The following is a 21,054-nucleotide window of genomic DNA, read 5'->3' on the forward strand; positions in this document are numbered from 1 at the left end:
CTATTTACGGTGCGCGCCGTACACACACACACACACACACACACACACACACACACACACACACACACGCACGAACGGGCAAAAGCCATCAGAATGCATACTGTACACTGTGTGTACAAATAAAACTAAATGGTACTATGGAAGCCCGCCTTGTGTTTACTTGAACGGCCTCCTTTATTTTTCCTCCAGTCGCTTTGAAGGCTGTTTTGTTGTCCGGGGGAGGCTTCACTGCGGTTCGTGCACTGAGTCATGATTGCTGGGCCTGTCACGCAGCGCGCACGACATTCTGCCAGACCGACCGTTTGTCAGACAAACAAAGTTGGTAGGAGACCTGACGCAGAGATACGAGGTCGGGGGAACAACAACAACAACGACGACGACGACGACGACGACGACAAGAAGAAGAGCAACAGCGGGAGGGAACCGCGTTCCAAGAAAGACTTCCTGACTTTCTCCGACAGGACTGGAAGCGTTTGCCAGGCCCGGCGGGAGCTGCACGCATTCCCACCTGTATCGTTCCGTCAAACATAACCCCACCCCCCCCCGACCCACTCCGGGCCTCCCCCGGAGCAGCGAGCTGTCAGTGGGAAGGAGCGGAACATAAAAGCGGCGCCGCTCATTGGGCCACTTCTCCGTCCTGGGCCGAAGCCTCGGCCGTCGGATCCGATGGTTGTTAAATTCGTCGGCGCGAGATGTTGCGCCTCCGCCTGTGGGCTAAAAGTTTTCTCTCTGTCTTTGCGTCGCTCCTCAGGTGGCGGAATTTCTTCGGGGATTTTTCAAGGCACCCACGCCATCTCCAGTTCGACCCCGTTCAACCCCGCCCAGCAGGTGAGCTGTGGAAGGGGAGAACATTTTAAAGGTCCCCATATTAAAGGCGTTTTTAGGATTTAGGAGAAGTTGTTCCAAAAAAAAAAAAAGCCTATATAGGCTTCCAGAAACAAGCATGTTTAGTCCTCTGTTTACAGCCTCCTGTTAAAACTGACGCTTTGTTGACTCCTCGTGTTTGGAAAGTTTGGAATAAAGCAGGACGGGACACCCAAGATTTCCAAAACTGTGTGTTTTTTTTCCTCAAAATAAAGCAGGCAAAAGAAAGAAAGGACGAAGTTCTGCGAGGAGCACTTGTTTGAAATCGTTGCTCTGAAGACAGAGTGCAGTTGATGATGCACTGACGTGGGTCCGATACGGGCTTCAAATACTGAACCTCATTGTTTTTGATGGGACCCACTGAGCTGAACTCAATTCTGTGCTCGACAGGAGTTCTCAGCGTACTCCAGCTACAGCCAGAGCCAGTACCCTTCCTATTACAACTCGCATCACTACAACAGCCCCTACCTGACCGGTAGCAACATCAGCCCTGCCGCCATCACCGCTCCGTTAGCCTATCAGCACCCAGAACACCCGGTCATGCTGCCCAGTCACAGCCCAGAGTCCCACACAGGTAAGGACGGGAAAAGTTCTTATTTATTTATATATGTGTTAGTGGCTGCATGCACAGAAACCAGAGTCTCATATTACACTTCCCAGAATTCACTTCATCTATGTTGTGTTTCAAAATCCTTGACATTTATCAAATGAATTGAAAAGACAATATGAACAAACGCGGCCCATTACCAAGCTAGCGTGCGTGTGTGTGAACCAGGCGAGTACCACCCGCCGCCCAGCCCGCCCACCCCAGGCAAAGAGGAGAGCGTCCCGCCGCGGCGGGGGTCAGATGGGAAGCTCCGAGGGAGGAAAAGGGTCAGCGACCCCGCTCCACCTCTGGACTCCGACATCGAGGTAAACACGCGGCTCACACTGCGTCGGGAAATATCAATATTTAACCGTGGTATTTGTCTTCGTGGGGTTAACATTACATATCTGTTATTCCACTGCAGCGGGTGTTTATCTGGGATCTGGATGAAACCATCATCATTTTCCACTCGCTCCTCACGGGAACCTTCTCCTCACGCTTCGGAAAGGTACGCGCTGCAAGCTAATTGCGCTCTGGCTAGCGGCTAATTGGAGGAAACTCGCCGCTCGCCAACAGGCCAGCAACGAGTGAGAGCGCTCCTTGTGTCCCGCGGCCGGGTTGCTTGTTTGTTCAAGGCTGCGAAATGTTGCGCTACCTGCGAGGCTGCGGGTCCGCGGGGCTGCGGGTCCGCGGGTCCACGGGTCCCATCCTTTAGCATTTTCACACGCCGGCTGCTTAGCCTCGCTGCCCTCTTGTTTCTTTTCGTAGCGCGCCGGGGTCGCTTCGCCTTCCCGGCATGCTGCAAGCGTGATTGACAGCCAGCGGGGACCTTTACATAACAGACAGGCGGCTGACTCGGGGGGGGCGAGGGGGGACGGAGGGGGGCGGACAGTGGTGCGTTTCTTGGTTTTGGCTGCGGACGGCTGTTATGAATTCTCATGGTCCCCCTGCGGGTTGACACAAGGCTGCGCGAGGCTGCTGGGAGTCGGGGAGAGGAGGAGCGCTCCCGCTCGGCCCGGGCCGCTGGCGAGGGCCCGCGCCTGTTTCTTTTTCTTTCCCGCTCCGTGCGCGCCGAGTGCAAGGGGTGAGCGGCGAGAGACAAAAGGAACAGGCAACAGAGAGAGAATGTGATGTGCGAAAATGTGACTCACGGGCCAAAAATTCCTGTTTCCTCCCACCATGCAAAACACCCCGCTGGTGGCTCCGTGGAAGCTCGGTCGGACACACGCTGACATCAAAACTCAAGCACGCAGTCGGAGGAATTAGATGAGCGACAGTGGAAAAACAGATTAGCGGCCCCAAAGCGTCAAAGCAGCTCGCGATTGTTTGCGGCGAACTCGTCTTTCCTGGTAGAAGGACTTGCTTCATCTTATCTCCTCCCGTCTTCCCGCGCGGCTCGTCTGTTTATTTCTTTTTCCCGCAGCCTCTGCTCCGCGCCAGAGTCACGGATGCCTTTTAAAATCTTTCTCACCGGCAAATGTTTTGACCCTTCGAGCCAAAGTACATCGGGTCCCACGTGCGAGAGTTGTTCCCTCGGGCTCGGTGAGACCGAGGTGAATCAGGATCCAAATATGGGCCGTGGCTCGAACTGCACCTTCCAACACACGGTGGTGGGAAGATCACCTTGCAGATGTCGGTGGTTCCAATGACGTTACCCTATTGAAAACGTAATTGTAATGTAACTATTTCAGTTACTTTATCAAAGTAGATTACATTTGATTACATCTTGAATACTTTTCTAAATTTTGAGTAAATGTTCTCAACAGTAAAGACCTGACTGTAGCTGCGTTTCCATTACAGGTCTTTTTCAAAATAAAAGCAGTATTTCTAAAATTCCGACAAAGTACAATTGCGATTTGCAGGTGTTTACATTGAATGGTGCTCCCACTGTACTAACCGCAGTGTCTCAGAGCCAACCGACACCAACCCCAGACAAAGCGGCAGGAAGTTGAACCATTTCCACACGTGCAGTTAAATGAAAGCAAAACAGATTAGAGCTGTAATAGAAGGAGTGGTAGCCAGCAGCACATCAAGGCTAAAGACGCTACGTGGCTTCGTGGCTTCGTGCTCCTTACATCTGGGTGGACGAGGAGATGCGGCTCATTGTGTGGCACTCTGCAGGCTCCTCACTTGATTTTTTTTTTATTGATTCTAAAAAAAAAACCACACACCTCCCAAGCTAATGCAACAGAGTTAAACGTCCAATCATCAGCCAGTGGCAGTAGCCCGATCAACTGGAAGTGCAGCTTGACTGAACTGTGCTAATCTACCTGTGGAGGGAGGCTCTGTTCCCATTTATCCTGATACACGCTTGGGACTGAAAGTTTGGGGCACTTTTTTTTTTTTTTTTGTAAAGCTTCCTTATTTTGTTTTGTTTTGTTTTGTTCCCTCCGTCCGGGGATTATTCCCCCCGCCCCCTTGTGTAGAACATCCTTTGCTCTTGGAAGGAGGACGGTGATTACAGATAATTATTTCAATTACCAGACAAGCACAATCTTCTCTTAAGCCTGTAACTCCGCCCCGTTCGTGCTTTTCATTCATCTCTTCCTCCCCTAGCCAAAGTTTCTCAATCCTCGCCCTCGTCACTCATCTCCTTGTCACCCCATCCCTCCTCCTCCTCCTCCTCCTCCTCCTCCGACTCCTCCCACTACCCCTCAGCTGAACTGTTTTCACCCTTTTGTCCTCAATTACCTTCATCCTTGTCTGCAGGAGGATATATAATTATTGTCGCATTTTAGTGCGCTTTGCTCATCAAACCCTTCTCTGCACATTTGCATGAGTGGACAGCTGCGCCAGCCGCTCCACATCCGACTAAGCCAAGATTCACCTTTGGCTGACACCCGCGTTTCTATTGTTGTGCTGCCAAAAACAAAATAACACAGCCATTAAATTATATGCCACAGCAAAACACACACACACACACCTGCTGTTGTTACTCTGACACACCCATCTTGTTAGTCAGTCTGACTGCAGGCGTATTAAAATGTCTGCTTGGGCTCTTTGGGTGATGATTTATGTCCCGCTTATTAAATTTAACCGAGCGACTATGAAGGAAGCAGCGCAGCCGCGTTGTTTAGGTGTGAGCGGAGCCCTGAGAAAGGCACCAAAGTCGGTTGAGATGCCAACAGTAAACAAAGAGGTCAGTGTTGACCAGGTGAATTCAAGTTAAAAAAAAAAAAAAAAAAAAAATTGAAATGCTCTAAAACCACCGTTGTTTTTTTTTGTTTGTTTTAACATTCTAGTTTTTGTTTTTGGGTTGTTGTTGTTTTGTTTGTTTTTTTAGCTCAGGGCATCCAGAAAATGTCATTGTTTGGGGAAAAGCACATTGCAATACAAAATTACCTATTAACCTTCTCAAGCAGTCATCATTAAGAGTGTGTGACCAGGAGTAGCACCTAGCATAAGAACCGAAGAAAGCTAAAAAGAAAAGGAAAAAAAAGTTCTATGTTGGTACAAAATAATTTGCTGCAGGAAAATTTGCTTAAACACAAACATTGTGCCGCACAATCAACTGCTCTTCATCCGTGGGAGTAAAGGAAACGCTGCAGCGGAGCCTTGCGATATAAAAGCTGCGGCGTGCCGACGTCAGTCTGCCAGAGAGATTAGCTAGCGGAAGATAAGAGTTTGATTGACAGATATCTTGCCCCTCCCAGAAAGCTGACTGTGACAGTCCAAATGAAAAGTTTCAGCAGAGGAGAGGAGAGGAGGGGGAAAGCTGCTGCTTAATGAGACAGACAGGCAGCTGCTGCACTGACAGGGCAAGAATAATGACCGCGAGGGCCTCACCATGTTGAAAAATCCAGTGGGAATGATTGCTTTTTAAATGCCAGATCCGTCAGTGGCACTGACGCGCAGAGCATCCGCACCGAGACGGCAGTTTGATTGATGTTGTGCTTTCGAAGAGGCTGTGGATTCGGGTCGCTGACGCCAAAGGAACCAAATCCTTCCTCCGTCACTGACGGCAAAAGCCAGAATGCAGCACCCTGCGTGTTTGCTCGGCCTTCTTTTGCATTGTTGAGTGTTTCTCAAAGCAACCTTGTCCTCGGCCCTGCAGGACTCTTCGAAAGCAGTGTCCCTCGGCCTGTGGATGGAGGAGATGATCTTCAACTTGGCCGACTCCAGACTCTTCTTCAATGACCTGGAGGTAATTTCTGCGTGCGTGTACATCGCATGCATGAATGTACTCTTTACAAACATAAGTTACCTGCTTCACCTACTATTAGTAGGCCGAAAACACGACTTTTGCACTCCTTAGGACCTGCTGACCTGTTGACTCTTCAGTGTGTGAAAGAAAATAGTCCCTACTTGGAACCGCAGACTTAAAAGTCTTATTAAACGACTCAGGTGTCAATTTTTGTACACTTGAGACATGGCTCTTGAAAAAAGAGTCTTTGAGTCTTTGAGTCTTTTTTTTTTTCTATATTCCAGACACCAGTTTAAACTTTCCAAATACATGCTTCTCTGAAGTACCTCTTTGCACTGTGCTGCAGCATAAAAGTAGTTCCTGCTGAGAACTGCCCGCACAGCTCTCCTTCGGTTACTTAGAGGTGATGTTTTTGTGTATTTGCAACCTTAATTATGTGCGCCGACTGTAGGTTCCATATCTGAAATGAACGCTGGACTATATAAAATAGCAGCCGCTGGAATCTGTGCACAGCAAGGGCAAAAAAAAAAAAAAACGAGACGAGTGCTGATGACTTTTCCAATTTCAAGCCACCGGAGCGCAATAAACCAAACGCCACGTCCAGCGACGGCTGTAATATTGAAGAAGGACAGACATCCCAGAAAATGACCGTGCGGTTGCTGCACTGGCACTGGCAGTGAAACATATCCAGCGCTGTGAGATGGCCTGGTGCTGTCCAGACTGCCTTCTCCTCAGCAGCACAGCTGGAGGTTTGACATTTAGTCGCTGTTTTCTTACCTGGCGCACAACACAGTGGCTGTCATTGTAGAAACACCCCCCTCCACCCCCCCACCCCCCCCAAACACACACACACACACACACACACACACACACACACACACACACACACACACACACACACACACACACACACACAACATATATCCAGTATCCCTCAGTACCGCCGCAATGTTTTTCCTCAGTGGAGTGAGATGAATAAAAAAAGCGAGGTTGTGAACTGTTGACATCAGCGCTTTTTTTTTTAATACTTCCATCTGCACTGGTGTCTGGATCCCAGGCTGAGTTCAAATGGGCACTGATGCAAGCGAGCAAAATGGATAACTTCCACTGCCTATTGGAGTGGCCTTGTCCTTTTTATCCCCATCATACATTCCTCTGCTTGGCTCTGACAAAGAGAAAAAAAGATTAGGCGTTGGGAGGGTGATGGGGGGGCGGGGGGGGAGCACAGAGAGAAAGAACAAGTGCACTTTGTGCTGTAATTATAGGTGTGCCCCGACGTATCCAAGAGGAAAATTAGCCCAATAGGAGGAGGAACGTTTAAGAGGGAGGGAAGGCAGCCAACAAAGCCATTTGCAAAGCCGATGCCTGCCCCCTCTTTTGATGCGGGAGGCTCTGTAAATCTGCAGAGCAGCAGCGCGCTGACCACTGCTCTCGAGTCTCCAGGCGCAGTTATCTCCTACCTCCCTGAAGAAGCAGCAGCAGCAGCAGCAGCAGCAGCAGCTAGGGCGCGCAACGATGCTCGAAGTTTCGCTTCTTTGCAGTAGGAGGTTCATGAGCGCAGCCCCCTCCCCTGATCCAGAACCAGTCTGGCTGCTCCGACATGCATAAAGTGCTTTTACATGAGCGAGGAGGCGGGGGAGTGAGGGGAGAGGGGAGAGGGGTCACCTGAGTGGGAGATGGGTTGCGGCCCGCTGGGAGTTGAATAATGTGGAGATGGGAAAGAGAGACGCTCCATCTGCCGCGGGGACGGCTGTAAGGTGATAGGACGACGGGCCGGGCCAGGCCGGGATGGTCTCGGGTCGCCGCGCCGCACCGCACCAGGACGGCCGTGTGTGTGAGCTGTGGAAGGCCAGACAGCTGGAGGAGGCCGGAAGACAGGAGGAGGAGAGACTGGAGTGTCGTTTATTCAGTTTAATGGCTTTTTTTTTCTTTTTTTTTATGTCTGTTTGACTTCAAATCAAGCAGAAACAGAACAGGACAATTTGTTTTTGCACTGATTTCATGTTATGTTCACAAATGTTTTTTTACCCTCTGGTACAGGCATGGGCAAACTACGGCCCGGGGGCCACGAAATAGCTGAATTTCATCAAAATTCCCAGTGTTTTCAGAGTCATTTCAATAAAGAACTGAATATCCCGGGGCTTCAAAGACACTGATTTGGTTGCAACTTTGTTCATTTTCAATTGACATGAAAGCAACATTTAGTTTTCTACAAGTCCCATCCATCTGCTGCTGCTCCGACCCCCTCTGTCACATTTTAGACCCCACTGTGGCCCACCAGTCAAAAGGTTTGCCCACCCCTGATCTAGTAGATGTAGTGATGATGATGATGATGATGATGATGCTGACGACGACTCTTGCACTCTTTTGCATTAATAACTGGAGCACACAAAACGAGAGGACACCGTGCAAGTATTCATTATTTTCAAACTCTTACATGATTAACCACCAACTTCTTTATGGAATCATCATCAGCCACATCTATTATTATCGTATTTATTATTATTAGATGCTGTCACGACCATCCCACGGCTGCGACACCTTATCCTCTCCCTCCCTGCCGTGTTTTTCCGCGCCGACTCGTCATTTATTGGCCGTCGCTGCCGTGATTTCAGTGATTTCACGCTCGCTCTCTCTCTGCGGCCCTGCCGGCGGCTCAGGCCTGCCCGAGCAGGGCGCCGTTTTGAAATGGATCTCTTGACACATCCGCTCTCTCTCCCTCCTCTGAAACCCCCCCCCCCTCACACACACACAGGAATGTGACCAGGTTCATATTGATGACGTGGCGTCGGACGACAACGGCCAGGACCTGAGGTAGACGCTTCCGCCGTGTTGCTGTTTTCTCTTAGCGAGCCGAGTTGTGCTGCGGCTTGTGAACCAGACATGCCCTCAGGGTTTTAGTGCGGGGGGGGTGGGGAGTGAAGGGGGCTGCGGGGGTGGATGTAGCGTGCGTGCGTATGTGTGTCTGTGTCTGTGTCTGTGTCTGTGTGTGCACGCATGCAAGCATGCGCATGTCTTTTATTTTCTCGACTTCCACAGCCATATAATATGTGGCGGGATTATCCAACTTTTTCATTCCTCATCACTGCACCTCTTTATCATCCTCTGTCTCCCGCCAGTCCAGACCTTTTATTGCATAAACTTGCTGAAGCACTTACCGACATTTTCTGCAGTAACCCGAGCCAGTCTCCACCAAAGCACGTTGCTTTTCTTTTTCTTTTTTTTTTTAATTCAAGTATTTATTTATTGAACTTTGCCTCTTTTTTTTTCTAATTTTCCAATATCTTTTTTTTTTTTTTTTTCATTTTTGACTCAATTATTTCTCGCTGACGAGGTTCCACTCGCGGTAAGAGGTCGCAGTCTGAATGTTCACTTTCTAAGCATTTAATTCACCGTAATCTGTTGTTCCTGCGCTCTGGCACGCCTGCCCCACTTTGATGAGTGGTTTACTTCTTGCCTTCCTGCTCAGAACCGCAGGAGTTTAAATCAATTTCTTAAGCAAAACATGCATGCGGAGCGGTAGCGCTCGTTCCTAAAGCGTCCGCACACGAGGACGCAGATTATAAGCCATGCATTAATGGGAGGGAGGGAAAGGCAGTTTCTTTCTTTTGAGACCAAACCAGACTGGTTTTCTTCTTCTTCTTCTTCTACCTCTACTTCTTCTTCGTTTTATTTTTATTTTAGTTTTCTTTTATTTATTTATTCATTCATTCATTTATTCATTTGTTTATTTATTTATTTAAAAGGGACAGATTTATATACCAGAATTAACCAAAGGCTGCTTTCCATCTGCAGTCCCTGGCAGGTCAGAAGAAATAACAATACAATGACAAATACAAATGAAAAAGACTGGCAACTGACACTGACAATGTAACAAAAGAACACTAAGTGGATGCATTAAAACTTTAATTTAAAGTGCTGACAGTTCTGGTTTCTTTTCCGCCACTTTTTTAGATTGTTGTCTTCTTCTTCTTCATCTTCCTCCTCCTCTTTTGGTCGTGACTGGTTGCGTTGAGCTGTGTGCAATTTTATGTATGATGAACGTTAATGAAAGCGGCAATTGAATGTTGTTTGTTTTTCAAAAATAAATCAAAATCTCCTTCTTCTCTTTCTTCTTCTTCTCCCTGCCCCTGCACTTTTGTGATCGGTCAGCACGTACAACTTTGGTTCGGACGGCTTCCAGAGCCCGGCGGGCGCCGGCTCCCTGTGCCTGGGCTCAGGGGTCCACGGCGGAGTGGACTGGATGAGGAAACTGGCTTTCCGCTACCGCAGAGTGAAGGAGATCTACAGCACGTACAAGAACAACGTCGGCGGTGAGCTCTGGGTTTTTGCTGCGTGCGCCCCGGCGACGGTGAAAAACAACGGTTAGGCAAACGGGGCGTCTCTCGCAGGATAATGTTTTTCCACTTTCGGACGCACGTTTACCGGCCGCGCGGCCGCAAGGCCCTCGGCACTGACAGACTGGCCTGCTCAGCTGAGCGGCGGTGCGGCGGCCAGAGGAGCCCGGTGGGGGTTTTTTGTTTGCGGAGTGAGGATAACGAGCCGTGAGCCCTTTGTTTGGTTGTGGACCCTTGTTTCGCTGCTGATTGCAGCTGGCCGCAGCTCCGGCTCTGCTGGAAACCATGTGTGCGAAGGGCTTTTGGCCCGACGGCCGGAGCCCTCGCTTGTGTAAGAATCATGCAAAGCAACAACTGCAGGAAATTAGGTTTCGCAATGTGGTGATGGATGTGAGGGATTGGTGTTGACGCGCGCGCGTAGCTCGGGTTGTCGGGGGTGGAGCACGGAGCACGGATGGAAAGTCCTTGAATTTTGGCAGAAACGGCAGGCTGCACTCCGGGGTTTAGATTAGAATAGGTTTGATTTTTGCAGCCAGGGGTCAAAGGTCAAGTTGGCTTCAGTCTGTGGAGATATGACAAGAGATTCAAAGATTAAACGGAAACAAAAAAAATGTTATTGAGCAGATTAAGCCGTTAAGTTCATCAGTGTTGTCCAGTTGAAGATGTGCACTAGTTTTAGCTAGCATATAGCATATAGCATTTAGCTGTCATCGGCCGCCTCGAGTGTTGTGGTCAAGACTGCACCAGCCGAGACCAAGACATTATCAGAGAGTATGGAGATTGCGACAAGACCAAGACTTTATATGTCAAAGAAAAATAACAACAAAACAGAAAAACAGCATCTTTTTTTAAATTCAAGTTTGTTTCTCAATCAAACAGCAACGTCTCTTTTCAGCAAGGTACCTTTTCATCATTTTCTTTAACGTTTTGCTACTTTGCCAGCTATTTCGAACTATTACAAAAACAAAAACAACAACTAGCGGTTAAAAAGCCGTCTCGAGACCAATCTCCAGTACAACAACACCGGCCACCTCATGCACACTTTGTTGAAACTGTTTTCGATGCACCGTGCGAAAAAAAACTCTCAAGGCTCAACACTTTACAGCCATGGCGAATATCCAAGAAGACACAATCAATTCAGCAAGACTAAAATTAATTCAACCGCAAGAGAAAGTCAAATAAATGCAGAAGCACCTGCTGAGGGTTTCTCGCTGACAATAAAGGTATACATAAATCTATATATAGATAAAGAAATGAATAAAACCGTAAATCAAAACACATATATATGCATTGTTATGTGTCAGAACTCGAGATTTCACTGGTGCACATTCTCACCGTCAGCCTCACTCTCTTTTGTTTCCCTCGTGCAGGTTTGCTGGGCAGCCCCAAGAGGGAGGAGTGGTTGCAGCTGAGGAGAGAGATGGAGGTCCTCACTGACCTGTGGCTGACTCAGGCCCTCAAAGCCCTGGCTCTCATCAACTCCAGGTCAGCGAGTCAAAACGCCACCAGCTGTGCCACATTATTGGGATTTGTTTTATTTTCAATTCCTGATTTAAAATGTCACTTTTCGACCCGTCAAAACGGTTCTCTGTGCTTCCAGGCCCAACTGTGTGAACGTGTTGGTCACCACCACCCAGCTCATCCCGGCCCTGTCTAAGGTGTTGCTGTACGGCCTGGGCTCAGCTTTCCCCATAGAGAACATATACAGTGCGACCAAGACAGGTAGGGAGAAGTGTTTTTTTTAAAGAACGGCGGAGAGGAAAAGCAGACGATGACCTTTTGTGACTTTGGATTTGCTGCTTCTTCAAAGCAGTCGCTCAAAATGTCAAACTTTCCGTCTGCTTCAAGGCAAGGAGAGCTGCTTCGAGCGAGTCTCGCAGAGGTTCGGGAGGAGGGCTGTGTACGTGGTGATTGGGGACGGAGCCGAAGAAGAGGCCGTGGCCAAGAAGGTATAACTCAATCTGTTTTTTAACGACTCTGACGGCTGAAAAATGTGCCTGAACTAATCAGTTGACCCCGTTGATCTCACGGTTCCCACCGCTTTGCTCCCCTCTTATGGACAGAACGACAGGGGGAGGGGGGGGGGGGGGGGACAGAGGTGCATTGAAATGTCACCGATTTTTTTCCATCCCAGTTTTGACGTTTCTATAAATGTCTATAAGTGCATGTTTGCGTCAAGCTTTGCTGGATTTTAATGCTATTTTGTGCTTTGTTAAACGCCGCGTTTCCCGCGCACACTGTTGTCTGGATTTTGCAGGAAGAATCCAAGTCGTCCAATGTGAATTCAAATAGTAATCAAGTTTGATTTGAATGTGTTTTCCTCGTAGAAGAACATGCCGTTCTGGAGGGTATCCTGTCGGGCAGACCTGGAAGCCCTCAGTCATGCACTGGAGCTGGACTACCTCTAGGTGGCGACGGCTGAGTCACCCTTCCTTCACATGGACGAGGAGCTCCAGGATGTAGAGCAGCTAGCGGGTGGAAGTGAACACGGTCCACAGTCTGATCCGGAGTCAGTATTGTGTATGATCCAGGACTCTGGCGCTGAGCTCCCGGGCCGACGGCTTCACATTTGAATCAAAAGGACCTGGAGGGGTTTTTTGCGGCGAGGCTGCAGTTTAAGGACCAAAGAAAAGGACTCAAACTTCTAATGATTCCAGAAAAGTATGCTTTGAAAAAGAAAAAAAGATTTATTTCCTCTTGGTTTTCTTTTCTTTCTTTTTTTTTTTTCAACAATTCAGTTGATGACAACCATTTGATGCACTGAGAGCGAATTTTTAAATGCTTCCTAAAGAACTGGTATTAATGCATGGATGAAAACTTCAGATATTTGTCTTTGTTTTTTTGTTTTTTTTTTTTAACAACTTTTTTTTTTCTTTCTTTCTTTCTTTCTTTCTTTGCTAAGCGACCGGAGCTGTTTTGAAGCTGGAGAGATGGACAAATGATGTTGTGTGGGATACGCTCCAACCCTTCCTCCCGAAATAGATTTAGAATTATTTTAACATCAGTATGATAGTATTCTCCCCTGATAGCTAGCGGGTGTTCAAAAATAACCTTTTTGTAATTTACCATTAAAATGTGTGATATTTATTATTACCCTAATCAGAAAAAATAAGGAACAAAGTTTTGTTGACATGCTAAAAAAAAAAAAAAAAAAAAGTTCCCGTTTAAATCCGAAAGTCTGTTTGTTAAGAATAAATAAACAAACATCAACATGTTTTACCAAGAAATTGAAGAAGCTGTATAATAGGCCATTTGCTCAACTCCACAATTTCAATGTTGCTGCGTCTTTTCTGTCTCCTGTCTAAATCTTTAATAACCCGTTTGTAAAATAGATGGACTGCTATGGTTGTGCATGTGCTGATTGTGCTGCCTGTCAGGTTAGCCGCGATTTGTATATAATGTTTTGTTTTGACGGACAGCTGAAATAGATTAATAAAGATAAATTAATTGCGTTGTGGGGGAAATTTTTTTTGTCACGGATTGTTTTATTCGACAGCGTTGATATCAACTTGGCAGAAACAGAGACGGAGGGGGCGGGGCGGAGTGAAAACAACGATCGTCTGTGCCACAGGTACTCTTGGCAAAACTGGGCGAGGAGTTAAAAATGTTTCAGGTAATGTCGCCCTCTAGTGGACAAACACGCTAATCACAAGTCCAGACCAAAATGGGCATAGATAACGTTCAGGATTTTAATCATTCACACACGCCAAAATAGCAGAAGTTACAGATTTAATCAAAGCGCAACACTCAGCGAATCACTTCAAGTCTTTCAGGATCCATGGCTCCAGCAGCAAAATATAATCCGGATAAAAATAAATAAATAAACACGGTTTGCATTTCTACTCTAAACCAAACATAAAAGTGCAAAAGCTGAGTTGAATCACGTCATGTCATCAAGTAATTCAAATTCTGCCCAGCTGACATCTTTCAGAAAAACACATAAAGTCACAAACAACATCGGCTCTGCCAAACGGGGACTAAGAAAATACACACAAACGCACACACATTCAAACGCGCGCGCGCACACACACACACACACACACACACACACAGACAAAGACACAGTTCCTAAGCTCTGTGGACAAAGACCATCTTGAAGCCTCTGATGGTGGTGAAGTTGACGCTCTGCAGCTCCAGGTTGGCCTGCAGCATCTTGGTCCCCAGCATGCCGGGGGTGAAGGTGATGTTCTGCTGCGCTCTTCCTCCCGGAGACAGCGAGGCCATCCTGCAGACACACAGAGTTTGAAGAAAAGTTTGTTTTAGTTTTTTTAGCCGCACAGAATTACTGCAATTTGTTATATCAACGTCCTGTGTTGTTTTTGTTTGTTTTGTTTTGTTTGTTTGTTTGTTTGTTTGTTTGTTTGTTTGTCGTTCAGTCCTGTTTGTTTTGTTGGTTTCCATTCACTTTCTTCACTCATGCCTGGACTCGTCGTGCACCTTCCGTTCCTCAGTTTGCCGTCGTTGGTTAAAGTCTGCCATGTTTCATGTCATGTCTATGTTTAGTGTTTTGTGTCTCGTCATCGCTTCCTGTTTTATTTTGGTTTCAGACCCTGACTTCCTCCTTGTATATGACTGTCACCTGTGTCTCGTTATCTGCACCGCCACTGATTGTTCTCACCTGTGTTCCCCTGCCTTCATGTATACCTAGCCTCTGTTTCCTGGTGTCAGGTGTACTCCATGGTTTTCCATGTGATATGGTTTTGTGAGCCTTGACTTTTGGGCTTCTCTGATTTAGAGCCATTTTGTTTGTTTCTTATCCACGCCAAGTCACCATTTAAAGGTTTTTCTTTGTTTTTCTTAAAGGAATAAACAGCTCTTTATCCCACCAATTGTCTTCCATCAACGAGACAATTACATCATTTTCCAAGTGACTGAGCTTAAAACCTTGCTCAACGTTCTTAGTAAAAGGAAAAGAGCTTGTCTAGTTCACAAACACAAAGGAGGGCGTGGACGTGCATTCCATCCCTTACACGTACAGGCAGAGCTATGTGCTGCAGAGTGACGCTGCGATGATTCTCACCTGAACTGCACTTTACCCTGGATCAAACCAGCGCCAGCCACGGTCAGGGCTCCGCTCACCGGGTGGGAGTAGGGGTTGGTGAAGGAAACTGTTGCAACCTGCTCCTCGTTGAACACCACTGACTTCTCCTGAGCAATCTGAAGGCACAAACACCAGGCAGTTAAATCTAAAGGCTTAGATTCAGCTGTGATTATAGTTCTATTTCTGGGTGGATGCATGTTTTTCATATTGTAAATTACTTGTTTGTTTTTGTCAAGCACCTTGTGTTACTTTTTTTTTTTTTTTTTTTTTTGAAATGTGCTATACAAATAAAGTTTGATTTGATTCGTCCTTTAGCATCAAACCACCGTCTCTCTCATTTCATCAACTCCTCTGTGGCCCTAGATATTTTTCACGGCTAACATTCAGCGTGCTGTTGGTACCTCAATCTTGAGCTGCGGGCTGGCGATGTTGAACTCCTCGGAACACAGGAAGCGTTCTTGAGTGGCCGTGTCTTCCAGCACGACGGCCAGGTTGATCATGTTGTCTCCCACCACGTCCTCGTACTGGGCTGGAAGGATGTGCTGCTTGACGACCTTGGCTGGAGGCGAGGGGAGGGAAAAGTGTGAAAAAAGTGAAACCGCAGCACTCGGTCAAAGGTCATGACCTCGGCCTCGGGTCGAGAGGGAATCTACCTTCCAGCGGAGCCAGCTGCAAGACGCCGTGCGTCTCCCAGAAGGTGTCCAGGGGACTGTGGTTGTACTCCTTGGCCTGGGCGTTGAAGTGCACCTTCATGGTCTTGGCGACGTTCTGCTTGTTGACGGCGTGCACCGTGAATCTGATGGGCTCGCCGGCGACAGGAGCTTTATCCAGCGTCAGGAGGAGCACGACGCCTTCAGAGGAGCTTTCGGAGGAGCTTCCGGAGGAGCTTTCGGAGGAGCCTGTCAAACGAGCGCAGCGTGTTAGCCGTGTGTGTTGAAGGAAAACGGGCAAATCACGTTATTTATTGAAAGAAAGAAATGACCTCTTGGCAACGTTGAGTCATTGGAAACAGCAGAATTTCTTGATCTAATACTTAAAGTTGGGCCTGTGTTGGAAAGATCAGGAGACAATTCTCAGTATTTTTTTTTTGGTCATTTCAAGTGAACTTGGTGCTGCCTTTGTAGACGTTCAGAACTTCGTACTCTGGATGTGTCTGTAGTCTCTGGTGATGTTCTGCAGCTGGGGGAAACCGATGGCTTTGGTGCAGATGAGGGCTCCCACCCTCTCCGTGTCTTTGTCGCGCTTGAGAACGCGCCCGTCTCGCACGATCATCATGTGGACGTCGGCGTTCACCTCGGCGTAGACGAAGGGGATGTCGTAAATCAGGTCGATGCGCCGGTCCCTGACCGCTTTGACCGGGGCCGGACCGCAGCAGTACACACCTTGCATGGAAGAGGAGGGAAAATCGAGTTGAAATCTTTTTCTAGGATTTCCTAAATTTATGTAAATAAATCTAAATTTAATTTAAACTGAAATACTTCTTACTGGAGTTCCTCCTTTACTATTTAAAATAACAGTAAAAGTTTTTTTTTTTTTTAATATTAAGGTATTAAAAATGTATATTGACAATATTTAAAATATAAAAATAAATAAAAACTAATGAAATTTTTCCACCAAAACAAATCCACACATCCACATCCACACACCTCCACTCCTCTCTTGAGGTGTCGGGTCCAGGACCTGCCAACCGTCCATATCCTGTCCCAGGTCCCGCCGTGTCATCCAGCACTCCACCCACACATGGAAGTTCCTGCCATGCAAAGAAAGAAAGTGAAAAAAAAAAAAATTTTAAATTATCTGTTGGGGAAAAGAAATGCATGTGTTGACTAGAGTTAGTGAAAAAGCAGAAGGTACCATATGCTGTCCGCGCTCAGTTTCAGCTTCTGCCCCATTTCGTTGTAGTACTCCTCGATCACCAGATTGGCATTGGTGTCGTGCGCAGAGTTGAAGTTTGTGATGACGCGGCAAGGGATGCCAAGAACACGCATGACTGCGGGAGGTAATTAAATGACAGGGACAGACGCATGAGTGCCATTGTGGAAAAATTAATTAGTCTGGTGATGAGACATGTGACAAAGCTGAACAATGGAGGTTTGAGGAGGAACAGGGAAATAAAGCAGCGAAAGTGTTTGTGTCTTTGTTTGGCTTGTTTTTTGTTCTGGAATTTTCTTCTTTCGCGTGAACACACCTGTGCACATGACCGCTGCAAACACCCAGCACTGGCCGTACTTGACCGGGCTGTAGCCCGAGTTGGCCCACATCTTCAAGATGTCCCCGCTGCCGGTCCACGCGCTGGGGTGCACCCCTTGTTTGAAGTCCGAGGACCAGTTCCCCTTCAGCACGCCCCGGTCGTCTTCGCTGTTGATCTGGACGAGAAGGAAGAGACCAAAGTCAGGACGCTTCAGGCACCAGTTGGCGTGCATGTGCATGTCGTGCATGTAGGATACAGTGACAGCGTAAACCAGTTGGACAAAAAGCACTTTCTCTCCTTGTGTATTAGGGAGTGAAGACGTGTCCTACCATGGCGGACACCACCCGGCCCACGTAGACGGGGTTGTTTCGCTTCAGGTAGTCCCTCCTGCTGTTCTTCTGGTGCTGAGGACTGACTTGGAGCAGGTTCATGCAGGCCTCCAGGACGCCAGGTTCATACTGCGCCACAAGGCGGGAGGAGGAATGAAGAGGGAACGTTAAGTCAAGTCATATCTTTGTTGCTGACAGATTCAGTTAAATCATCGCACGAAAATTCGGAAGTGGACAGGTGAAGTGCAAACACTACAACTAACCCTGATCCTGTGACTGTAGGAACAAGCTGATGGGTTTGTTATTAATATTAGCGATGACATTAATGATAAGTTCAGCCTGAAAACATTTCTGGCTCTGCTACTGTCCAAGACTGACTCAAATTATAAGGCTCCTGCTCCAGGTCATGGAGTGCAGAGTACGCAGGCAGTTTAGGCCACACGATGAACTGAAAACAACCGTAGGACTTTAACTGGTCTTCCAGTTGTTACAATCTCTCGTCTTATCACTTTGAGGCTTGTTGTGAAGCACATTTAAACCGTCAGCAGTGTTTCCGTACCTGGTCGAAGGACCACGGCCTCGCCACCGGATTCATCGCCGTCCCCATGAACAGCAAGCCGGAGTCGCTCAGGACGAACTCCTCTCTCTGGTCCTCAAACGGAATAAACACTGTGTCCTCTGCAAAGGTTAGAGCAGTACCAGTTAGCATCAAGTCCTCACGTCAAAAAAAAAAAAAAACAGAGCTGCTGTTTTCACCAGCGTTTGAAGCGCTAATGAGCTAGTGAGTGAAGGTGGAGGTTCACTGCAGCGGTTGAGTGAGGGACTCACCGGAGCACCAGGGGTTGCAGAGCAGCGCGAATCTGGCCTGAGCGTTGGTCTTCCAGCGACCTCCGTTCAGCACGCTGAGGCGGAACCTGTAGAAGCCCACCGAGGCCGAGGCCGGGGGCAGGATGAATATGGACGGGTTGTGGAGGTCCAAGGACTCCGGGTCGAAATAGGCTCTCCAGCGAGGGGAGGGGGCCGGCTTCTTGGAGTAGGCGACCGGCATCAATACGTACAGCCTGCCTGTGTGGGGAGGAGGGCGCAACCAGGTGAGGCAATGAGACTTTGTTGGGGCCGGGGAGGTGGAAAGGTCATCAACCGGAAAATAAATCGATAAACATTGCCGAACAAAATTGTTTTAAAAAATAATGGATTACCAAGCATGACTTTGATCCTCAGCTTGTCTGCGGTGGGGTTGAAGGGCCGGCCCGCCAGCTGCAGGCTGACCCTGAACGGGTCTCCCCTTCGCACCACCAGGGTTCTGGAGGAGCTGAAGTCCTGCGTCCTGTGCCTGTGCAGGTTCTCCGACTTCTCCAGGTTGACATATTGAATGTTTAAGGCTGCGAACGGAAAGAGAGAAAGAACAGATTCCTTGAGCAAAGATAAAACTAAAAAAATATATTAATACTGTATGTAATAAAAAAAATTTAAAAAAAGGAGGGAGAGAGAAAATTAATCCTCGGCGTCGTCTCAAGGCGAGCTGTCGTGGGAGTCAGAGCTCGGATCGGTGAAGGCAGACCTCACCTGTCATTTGTCTGTGTTTCTCCTTCAGCGCAACGCGTTGTGACCCGACTGTGGCGCCGCTCTCCACTTTTAAAGCTGGCTCCTCCGCCCCGAAGGCGTTTTCCAAGGAAAGTGAACTGGTTTCTTTTCAATAGCTACAAAGGCAGTTGATAAATAACTGCTCAGTGGTACACCCTTCCTTGTTGTAGCAATAACTATCTTCACATGACTAATCAGGCTCTCCCAGGTTTGCGGCGCATCAGTGAGGGCGTGAGAGGTTGCGACATCGTCACAGAAACACGCAATGGCGACGACATCTGTGACATTTATGCGTCAGAGGAGGATGAAACGTTCCGATGTTTGAAACGTTGTGATTCCTGCTTCTGCTTCTTTGTGGTTTTGCGGATGAAATCCGGAATTCAAATAGTTAAGAGGCCACGCATGTTGGTTTTATATGTCCAGCCGGACCAGCAAGCAGGTCCAAATATCATCAACTTCAACTGATTCACTGTTACATCTCAACCTTCATGCAGTTTATTGTAATAAAAAGTATGAAAATAAAACTGTTAACCTGTTGTATGGGCCTCTTTCAAGCAAATTCATCATCATCCTCATTATTATTATTATTATTATTATTATTATTATTATTATTATTATTATTCATTCATTCATTTTCCATACCCACTTAGTCCCGAGCTCAGGGTCACGGGGGTCTGCTGGAGCCTATCCCAGCTGTCTTAGGGCGAAGGCAGGGGACACCCTGGACAAGTCGCCAGTTCATCGCAGGGCCACATAGAGACAGACAACCATTCACACTCACATGCACACCTACGGACAATTTAGAGTGTTCAATTGACCTCACATGCATGTTTTTGGAGTGTGGGAGGAAGCCGGAGAACCCGGAGAGAACCCACGCAGACACAGGGAGAACATGCAAACTCCACACAGAACATGCAAACTCCACACAGAAAGGTCCCAGGTCCAGGCCCCGGAAGCGAACCCACGACCTTCTTGCTGTGAGGCTACAGCGCTAACCACTGCGCCACCGTGTCGGCCTATTATTATTATTATAAAAATAATAATACTGATGGGGTTTGCATCCATAAGTTGGGGTTTATATGAGGTTTACATGCAAAGTAACTCTGTTCTTTTTCATCTAAATCAACATGTACTTTGAATGAAACCACAAAACATTCGGCTGACTGAACAAACTTGTCTAAACAACACAAGCGTGTCGCAAGTGCCCTTTGACCCACTTGCCCGCAGCCTTGACTGCTGCTCCGGCAGAGAGTCGCTTCGCCCGGCCGGTAAAGGCGTGGGAGAACAGTTAAGACCTCCTCGGAGTTTCTGTTGATCGTGTTGTCATGCCGCTAAGAGGGTAAAATAGTATGATTGTGTAATTCTTGCTCCAACAGGAGGCCACTCGTTTACTTAAAATCATTGGTGTGATTGTTTTAAGTACTGGGTGAGCTGGGATGCATTTTTTACAGAGTGAATGTTTTTGTACGCATTTGAAATTGATGTATGGAAACTCTTAGGCCATTTTATTAGGTACGCTTTGAATGTGCCGAGTACTTGATATTGATATTGAAGTATATACACTGCTTCAAGGTTGCAGGTGTTGTGCCTTCAGAGATGCTATTCTGTTACTCTGACTGTAACCAGTGGTTATTTACGTTCCGGTTGTCTTCTTCCCATGGTCTCCACCAGCCTGCCCATTCTGACCTCTGACATCAACAAGGTATTTTACTCCACCTTTTAAAAAACATTCTCCGTAAACCCCAAACATGGCTGTGATGTTGTGAAAATCCCAGTAGACAGTTTGTGAAATAATCAGACCAGCCCCGTCTGGCACCCTCAACCATGTTCACCAGACACAAAGTCACTTTAATCCCCTTTCTCTGCCAGGCTGATCCACGCTTTGAACTTGAGAAAGTCGTCTTCACCATGTCTACGTGCCTAAATCCACTGAGTTTGTTCAAATTGCTTGCTGGCACGAACAATTAGTCAGCCAGTC

The 21,054-nt window shown here is 47.5% G+C and overlaps 2 protein-coding genes across 3 annotated transcripts in view; one reads left to right on the forward strand and one right to left on the reverse strand.

Moving 5' to 3' along the window:
• Positions 1–13,395, forward strand: part of eya2 (EYA transcriptional coactivator and phosphatase 2) — a 26,830-nt gene extending 13,435 nt beyond the window's left edge. Inside the window, exons 6-16 of the mRNA XM_076024842.1 lie at positions 752–828; positions 1,255–1,438; positions 1,640–1,776; positions 1,875–1,958; positions 5,505–5,594; positions 8,350–8,408; positions 9,747–9,907; positions 11,302–11,416; positions 11,532–11,653; positions 11,780–11,880; positions 12,259–13,395. Coding sequence (XP_075880957.1) covers positions 752–828; positions 1,255–1,438; positions 1,640–1,776; positions 1,875–1,958; positions 5,505–5,594; positions 8,350–8,408; positions 9,747–9,907; positions 11,302–11,416; positions 11,532–11,653; positions 11,780–11,880; positions 12,259–12,339 — 1,211 coding nt within the window. The 3' untranslated portion in view covers positions 12,340–13,395. The remainder of the gene's footprint in view (positions 1–751; positions 829–1,254; positions 1,439–1,639; positions 1,777–1,874; positions 1,959–5,504; positions 5,595–8,349; positions 8,409–9,746; positions 9,908–11,301; positions 11,417–11,531; positions 11,654–11,779; positions 11,881–12,258) is intronic.
• Positions 12,599–19,253, reverse strand: tgm5l (transglutaminase 5, like). 2 transcript variants are annotated; one of them, XR_012926518.1, is made up of 15 exons: positions 19,059–19,253; positions 18,692–18,874; positions 18,321–18,557; positions 18,052–18,170; positions 17,493–17,621; positions 17,161–17,338; positions 16,827–16,962; positions 16,619–16,722; positions 16,115–16,354; positions 15,955–16,017; positions 15,626–15,871; positions 15,374–15,531; positions 14,952–15,088; positions 12,794–14,156; positions 12,599–12,762 (listed from the first exon to the last, which is right to left on the reverse strand). XR_012926518.1 is itself a non-coding variant. In XM_076024841.1 (14 exons), the coding sequence occupies exons 1-14, from the start codon at positions 19,063–19,065 to the stop codon at positions 14,000–14,002; spliced, it is 2,094 nt and encodes a 697-aa protein (XP_075880956.1). In that variant the 5' UTR covers positions 19,066–19,253; the 3' UTR covers positions 12,764–13,999. The 2 variants fall into 2 exon arrangements, 1 of the variants encoding a protein (XP_075880956.1); XM_076024841.1 differs by lacking the exon at positions 12,599–12,762 and having other exon boundaries at positions 12,764–14,156.
• Between the last annotated feature and the right edge of the window lie 1,801 nt (positions 19,254–21,054).

Source organism: Nelusetta ayraudi, unplaced genomic scaffold (assembly GCF_046127955.1).
Source record: "Nelusetta ayraudi isolate G7.1 ecotype Tasmania unplaced genomic scaffold, CSIRO-AGI_Nayr_v1 ptg000017l, whole genome shotgun sequence".
Taxonomy (NCBI): domain Eukaryota; kingdom Metazoa; phylum Chordata; class Actinopteri; order Tetraodontiformes; family Monacanthidae; genus Nelusetta; species Nelusetta ayraudi.